The sequence below is a fragment of the Rattus rattus genome, chromosome 2, assembly GCF_011064425.1.
Source record: "Rattus rattus isolate New Zealand chromosome 2, Rrattus_CSIRO_v1, whole genome shotgun sequence".
NCBI lineage: Eukaryota > Metazoa > Chordata > Mammalia > Rodentia > Muridae > Rattus > Rattus rattus.
In genome coordinates, this window is record NC_046155.1 from 179,654,971 (window position 1) to 179,663,165 (window position 8,195).

At 46.6% G+C, this 8,195-nt stretch overlaps 1 protein-coding gene across 1 annotated transcript; it reads right to left on the bottom strand.

Moving 5' to 3' along the window:
* Positions 1–2,866: 2,866 nt before the first annotated feature.
* LOC116892726 (olfactory receptor 2A1/2A42-like) lies at positions 2,867–3,832 on the bottom strand. Its single transcript, XM_032894600.1, has one exon. It carries the CDS (start codon positions 3,830–3,832, stop codon positions 2,867–2,869), a length of 966 nt encoding a protein of 321 aa, XP_032750491.1.
* Positions 3,833–8,195: the final 4,363 nt, after the last annotated feature.

The window sequence follows — 8,195 nt, forward strand, 5'->3', positions numbered from 1 at the left end:
TGTCATGGCTCACTTCTCCACAGAAGCCAAAAGACAGGTTAGTGTGCTTAGAGAATTTCTCAGAACTCCAAAGTCTCACACACACACACACACACACACACACACACACACACACACACACACACCTGTCCATACCAGTTTTTGGATCTAGCATTCAAATTAAAATCCTAAACTGGAGTCCTTTTTAAACAGCTACAGATTTCTGCTTATGTTACAACTATTAAGGGACCAGTGATGTGGCTGAGTGGGTAAAGACACCAGCAGCTGAGCCTAATGACACAGTATGGTCTTCAGGACTAGTGTGGTACAAGAAAAGAAACAACTTTCACAACTTGTCCCCTGACCTCCACATACATAATCATGCATACAAGTTAAGTAATTCAATAATTATCTAATTATAAATAAATATGTAATAAGGGATAACAAGGGGTCTGGAGAGACGGCTCAGTAGTTAAGAGAGAGTACTATTCTTGCAGAAGACTTGTTCAGTTCCCAGCACCCACATCAGCTATCCCACAAATGCCTATAACTCCAGCTCCAGGAGATCTGATTTCCCCTTTCAGCCTCCTTGGCTACCAGCATGAGCAGGTTCATACACTTACAGACACCTGCATACCACGATTTACTGTGAAATATCCTCTGAACTACCCAACACATTTTTTTTCTTTCTAAAGTCAGCACAAATGTATTCTCTACTTCTGTGCCCTGTGTGTGATGCCCAAAATAAATCATGATTATAAGTGATCATCACATCTCTTGTTCTCTGTACATCATTAAAAAATGACCCCTGGTCCTTTCTAACAAAAGAGATGAGTCCCTTATACCTCGGTGTGTGAGCATTCCCAGTGTACCTATAGGATGATAGAGTAACTACACTCCTGTGTTCTGTGATATGCCTCCTCGCCCAAAGTGAGGAATAGCAACAACAACCACAACCACAACAACAACAACAACAACAATAATAATAATAATAATGTGGTTGTCTTAGGTATTTGTCATAGCAGCAGAAGTTGACAAAAAGAGGTTACATTCCGGTTTATTGACACCTATGATATAATCATGTCTCCTGGCTCACCCAGTGAGGATCTATGCAGTAGTGATGTAGAGTTTAGATCCAGAGAAACTGAAGCACATGATAAAAACTAAGGCTATGGCAGGCACAGGGAGTGCATTTGCTTTCCTACCAAAGCAAAAACAGTGTCTGGAGAGGTAGCTCAGTAGATAAGAGCATGTAGTCATCTTACAAAGGAGCAGAGTTCAGGTCTCAGCACTGCGTGTGACAGCTCACAACAGCCATTCCAGGAGATATACCATGTCCTGTATCCTGAGAACACCATCATTCATGTGCACATACCCATGCATAGACACACATATACATGCAACTAAAAATTAAAATATTTGTAAATCAACCTTCCTTTATGATAAAAGTCCTGAGAAAACTCAGCATAGAAAGATTCGTCGAGACAATAAAATATTTATAAGATACCTTTAGACAACATTTTATTAAATGGAAAAAAACTCAAAACATTTTTAGTCTTGTTTTAAGATCAGAAAAACACAGAGGACCAGAAGTCTGGGATTAGCAGAAAGAAGGGGTAGGGGGGTAAATATGGTCCAAGTACACGATGTACTTTGAGTGAGTGAACATATATATAAAAGTCGTCATAGTGAACAATGAATTTTCAGTCCTCCTGCCTCTGCCTGCCTAGTGCTGACACAGCAGACCTGGCCCGCCACCTTTGGGTTTCTGAGGCTGTTGAGTTTGCTTTTTGCCTGATGTCAGGGCTGCTAAAACATGCCCTTGCTATCTTCAAATTATTTTTACATTTTCCAAGTAATTTAGAAAGTAAAAGAGTAAGGGGTGGAGAGATGGCTCGGCAGTTAGGGTGCTGGCTACTCTTGCCAGAGGACCTGGGGTCAAATCCCAGAACCTACATGGTGCTCCAAATCATCTGTAACTTCGGTTCCAGGGGATCCAGCTCCTTTTGGACTCCTTGGACACCGCATGCACATGTTACGCGCACATGCTATGCACACATTCACTCGGGCACACATGCATATGTGTAAAATAAATTCTTTTTTTCAAATTTTTATACATTTTTACTTCAAATAGAATTACATTGCTTTTCCCATTTCTTTCCCTCCCTCCAGCCTCTCTGAGTATCCTCACTACAGATTTTTTGATACACGGATATTCTGTAATATCCAGACACCAATGTCCACTAATAGTTTTCTGGATGCAGTTCCAAGTTCCTTTCTTGCTTTATCTGTTCCCTTTCCCTCTCCCCCGCCCCACAACACCTCACCACCACCCCTGTCACAGAAGTGGAGTAGCCCCAGCAACTCTGAAAGTATTTATCATCTAATTCTTCATTTGAAAGTCCCAGCAGGCCTGGGGATGTAGCTCACATCTAAATAGAGTGTTTATCTGGCATGCACCGGTAAGTCAGCCCTGCTTTAACGGGCCCCACACCCATGAGTATTTAGGGACCACAAACTGAACTCCGAGGGGAGTGGGTCAGGGTGGATCTTGGAGGACTTAGGGGAAGGAGTGGGCAATAGATTTGATCAAAATACAGTCTGAAAAATTATCAAAACTTCAATAAAGATATTATATTAAGATTTTTTTTTCAAAGAAATCTTTATGTAGTGACGTATCCGTTTAATCCCAGCACTCAGGAGGAAGAGGCAAGTGGATCTGTGTGAGTTCGAGTCGAGCCTGGTCTACCTAATGAGTTCCAGGCTAGCTAGGGCTGTACTGAGATCCTCTCTCAAAAAAAAAAACTTAAAAATAAACTAGAAAGATACCTCCACGGAATTTGAACTGACCAGACTGAGGGAAAATCCTGTGCCCCGCAGAAGTGGCTTAGTGCAACACAGTGCGCATCCCCCGCAGCCGGGCCAGGGCATAGCGGGCTGCCATGTGGACCTCATGGTTTCGAAGGCTGTAGATGAGTGGATTGAGGACAGGTGTGACTACCAAATAGAAAACTGCCACCAGTTTGTGGTGTCTAGCAGGAAGCTGACTAGAGGCTTTGGGCCGCAGGTACATGGCACTCACCGTGCCATAGAAGAGCCCCACCACAGCCAAGTGTGAGCTGCAAGTGGACAACGCTTTGCGGCGACTCCCAGCAGAAGGCAACTTGCTCACAGCAGCCAGAATCCAGGCATAGGAGGCTAGGATGAGGACCAAGGGTACCAGGAGGATGGGCACGCCCAGGCCGTAGACCAGCCTGTAGTTGGCTGTGGTGTCTGTACACGCTGTCCTCAGCACCGCAGGCAGCTCGCAGAAAAAATGGTCCACCGCTGGCCTCTCAGGACAGAAGGGCAGGCGCAGTGTGGCCACCGCATTGGGCACAGAGAGTGCAAAACCCAGTGTCCAGGATGCTCCAGCCAGCGCCGCGCAGCGGGGTGCAGTCACCAGGGTCGCATAATGCAGAGGTCTGCACACAGCCAGGCAGCGGTCCAGGGCCATCGCAGCCAAGAGGATGGCCTCGCAGCTGCCCAGGGAGATGCCCACGTACAGCTGCGTGCCACAACCCACCAGGGAGAGGCGGGCACGACGCATGGTCATGTGTGCCAGAGCCTGCGGCAGCGTGGTACTCACATAGGCGGTGTCTAGCAGGGCCAGGTGGGTCAGCAGGCGATACATGGGCCGGTGCAGTCGTCTGTCTAGGGCTATTAGTCCCACTAGGGCACCATTACCCAGCACGGTGGTGAGGTAGGCCAGAAGAAGTGAAGCCCACAGCAGAGGGCGCAAGAAAGGTGGGGCCCACAGCCCCAGCAGTAGGAACTCCGTGGTTCCTGAATCATTGAGGGTTCCTGGGCACATCCTGGAGACAAAGACAAATAGGGTCACTGCAGTCAGTCTTGGCTGAGACTGTAAGGGATGGGAAGACCCAGCCTCTTCTCCCTTAGTCTCTCTTCCCAGCATTCTCCTTCCTCACTCTTCTTTTGACATCCCTGTCCCCCCTCCTCTCCCACCATCCCCTCTCTGGACACACATACACACACACACACACACACACACACACACACACACACACACACACACACACACAAAGAGAGAGAGACAGAGACAGACAGAGAGGGGAGAATAAATAAATTAATTAAAATGCATTTTCCATATTGTTTTGTAAAAGAATCTCTCTCTGCCCCTCTCTTTTCTGCCTCTCTTCCTCCCCTTCCCTTTCTTCCCCCTCTCTCCCTCATTTCCCCTTCTTTCTCCTCCCCAGCCTTCTCAACTCCCCACCCCTCCTCCCCTTCTTCTCCTGCTTCTTCTCATCCTCCCTCTTCTCTGCCCACCTCTTCCTTTTTATCATCCTCATTCCTCTCTCTCCCCTCCCTCACTCCTTCCAATCTCTCTCCTCTGTTTCTCCGTCTGTATCCTTCCTCTCTTTCCTCTCCTCCATCCTCTCTCTTCCTCTCCTCTCCTCACTGTTTCCCTTTCTTATTCCCTAACCCCCCTTCCATTTTCTCTCTATGTCTCCCTAGCACCACATCACCATCTAACACAATAATTCACATCCAGGTTCATTCAGGCCGTTCTTGGCTAAATCCTCATAAGACCCCGGGACCCCAACTCTAAGTCTACCTCTACCTCTAACCCTAACTCATCATTTCTCATTCAGTCCTTCAGCTCAAAAATATACCAAACTTACATAGTGGGGCAAGCCCCTTGCGGGTGTGGGGAGGAGGTTGTGTTAGGGGTTGTAAGATCTAGCCTGCTCTGGAGCCAGTAACCCCACACACCGTCAACATAAGCCCAGGGTGGTCCACACACCAAGCCTTCTAACACCACCTTCTGCTGCCCCTCTCCTTTCTCTTCTCCCCTGCTTCACCAGCCATCCTTCCACTCAGTAGCCATCATTCCTAAGGTCCAAGCTTGTGCGTGTAGTCCAAGATTAAATCACAAGTTGTCCAATCACAAGAGGCCCTTCTCAATTTTGCTAGAAAGAAACTTCTCTACAAAGGTTCCATGACATAGACAAGCCAGAGGCACTCCTTGTCCTCTCCTCCTTCCCTCTCCTCCCATTCCCCTCCACTATCCCACCGCTCTCCCTCTCCTCCCTTCCCCCTTCCCTCTCTCCTCCCTGTTCTTATCTTCCCTCCCCTCTCAGAGTCGCCTTTCCCTCCCCCCACCAACATTTCTCCCTGGCTTCTCACAAAGCATGCCAACCTGTCACAAACATTGCCCACCCCCAATTCCTGTCTTTCATTTCCCTCCATCCCTCTCCTTCTTTCTACTCTTCTTTTCTTCTTTCTCTCCTTTCTCCCTTCAACCTCCCTCCGTTTTCTCTTTTTAACTTTCCCTGTCTCTCTGCCTTTTCCTCACCACCCTGTCCAGTCACCTCTGTGCCGTTTGCTCTCTTTTCCTCTCCTGTCCTTCCTTCTTCCACTTACTTATGCTTCCTCACAATTCTCAGTGCTTCTGTTCCCACCAGTGGTTCTGCCTCTGATGGTCCCTTCTCTGTCTCCCTCATCTGCTCCCCTACTCCTCACCCTCTTCTTCCTGTTCTCCTCTCCCCTTCATCTCTCACCATCCTCCATTCCCCCCCTCTCCCTGTCTTAATCCTCACTCTCACTCTCTCTTCAGTACCAGTGGCTGGGTAGATCCATTGTAAGAAACGGCTGCACATAAAACCTCTGGGTCAGCTCTAACTCTCTGTTGCTGGGCCCAGATTAGACAAACAAAAAGAAAGCAAAGTGCTCATGGGAAAATCTGGCCTGTTTCTCTCCAAAGAGGGCCTACCTTAGGGAGACCACAACAATCTCCCACCCTCCAAAACTCCTTCGCAGAAACATCCCAGACTGGCCTCAAGGTCTTCTGATGAAGTATCCAAAGGTCACTGGTTGAAAGGATGGGGAAAGAGTGGCAGAGGTGGGGCAATCTCTGCAGCCAGTTTGCTCTCTACTGATTCTAACCATATCCTAAGAGAAAAATGACTTCGCATCTATTTCTATTTCTTAATTTGTAAGATGCAGACAACCTCTGCACATCACTTACAAGCTTGTTTGAGGAGTGTGTTAGTTCGCACAGATCCATTAGAAAGGTGTCTATCATGACTTGGGAGATGGCATTGAAGTCAGGAGCGCATAGATATACAAAAGAAGTCAGAGTCCGGGTCATACAGTGTGGGTTTGCAGGACTGGGCTAAGGGGGCCACTGTGTGTGCTGAGTGAAGGAAAAGATGAGAATTGGTTCTAGCCAAGGTCCTGCCAAGCATCATGGGACTGCTATTATGCATGTCAATCACAGGGTGACATATTCTGATTAACTGGGACGTCTGAGAAGACTTCCGGATTCTACTCTCAGTGGGAATGTGGACCTTGGCTCTAAGGAAGTACCATACATACAGTTGGATTAGCAACTTTCAAATTTTCCTAAGCCTTTGACTGCAAACTCACACTCCTTTTACAGAAGGGAGTTTTCTTTTGGGGACTTACTTCTTTTGCTCCTCTTTGGCTTTTGGAGACTAGGGCTTGCTGTGTAGCTAAGGTCAGCCTGAAACTCACTATGTAGCTCAGGCTAGACTCAAACTTGATTTCCTACTACATCAGCCCGCCAAGTGCAAGGAACAGAAGTATGCAAGATTCTTCATATTTATTACATCCCTTAGGCCCTTGTGGGATCCCTAGACTAGGATGGCCTAACAAGCATCCTAAATGAGCACAGAACTTAGAAGAAAGATCATGGCTGGACCTGAAATATACAAATATTCAGTCTTCCAGTGGTTACAAACTCACTGAAGCCATAGGTACCTGGATGTCAATCATGAACGATGCCTGCAAACATACCTAGTAGATATTTGGTCAAGACTATGATAGAAGAAAGATGGAGAGAGAATAAATCACCCAAAAACATTTCTATGTGCATTGCTTTGTACAGAGGGTTCTCTGAATCACAGAACATCTTACTGACTCCCTGTGGGTCTCAGTCAAGAATCTGGAACCTCAACAAACTCACCTCACAAAAACGCCTCACCTCCTCCTTTACCACATGGATTCTTTGTCCAATTCCTCACTCAGACTTGCTCCATGGCTACACATCCCCATCGTGGAGTAGATAGATCCTTCCCACCTCTAAGAATGCACAGTATGTATGAGGCTCCTGGACTCAGAAGCAGAAAAAATAGCAAATTATCCAGACTACCCAGATCCGTAGAGAGCTCTGACACAGAGGGACTGGGGGAGCAATTACAAGACTCCCCACTTTGCTCTCTCCCTGGGTCAGGACATTGGGACCACATTTCACTCCCACAAGAATCCATTATTGGCCATCAGTAATGAGGCTTTAGTGAGTTGATCTTGGCCCCGTGTCCCCACAGGCCCCATCTACCTTTTCTACATATGAGAATGGAGGTCACCTGAGAGAAAAACTAGGAAGATTTCTCTCTATTTTATCATTTTTCTCCATCTCTCTTTTGCTTCCTCTCTTTTGTCTTTACATTATTTATGTCTTTGTCCACTTATCTTTGAGGAGTATTGGGACCAGAGGACAACTTGTAAGAATCAGTTCTTTCTAGGAGCTGGTGAGATGCTCAGCAGTTAAGAGCACTGGCTGCTCTTCCAGAGTTCCTGAGTCCAATTCTCAGTAACTGTATGGTGGCTCATGACCATCTATAAAGGAATCAGATGCCCTTTTCTGGTATGTAGGTGTACATGCAGACAGGGCACTCATACATTTAAAAAAAAGAATCATTTTTTTCCTTCCACTGTATGGTCCTGGGAATCAAACTCTAGCCATCAGAGGCACCATGCTGTCCCTGCTTCCTTTCTCCTCTGTCTTCTCAGATCTTAAGCATCTCTCAACTCGAATTTTTCTCCTCTCTTATCTCTGGGTGTCTGGCTATCTCCCCAAGTATTTCTCTGTCATTCTTTCTATCAAAATGTCTGCTGGTCCCCCCTGTCACCATAGTCCCATCTCTTCCTCAGCGTCCTCTCTCTTCACCCTTGACTTGCTCTGTCTTTGCATCTCCCTGAGTTTGTTTTACTCTATCTATAACATAAATATTTTATGTGCCTAGTCCTTTAAATGACTCAAAGCTCTTCAGTGACAGTTGACTCTTGGACATCTGGAAACAGGAGTGAATATAAAAGCCAGCAGAAGCTGAGAGTTAGGAAGTGAGAAAGGAATTGGAGAGAGGCGTAGTAGTAGTAGTAGTAGTAGTAGTAGTAGTAGTAGTAGTAGTAGT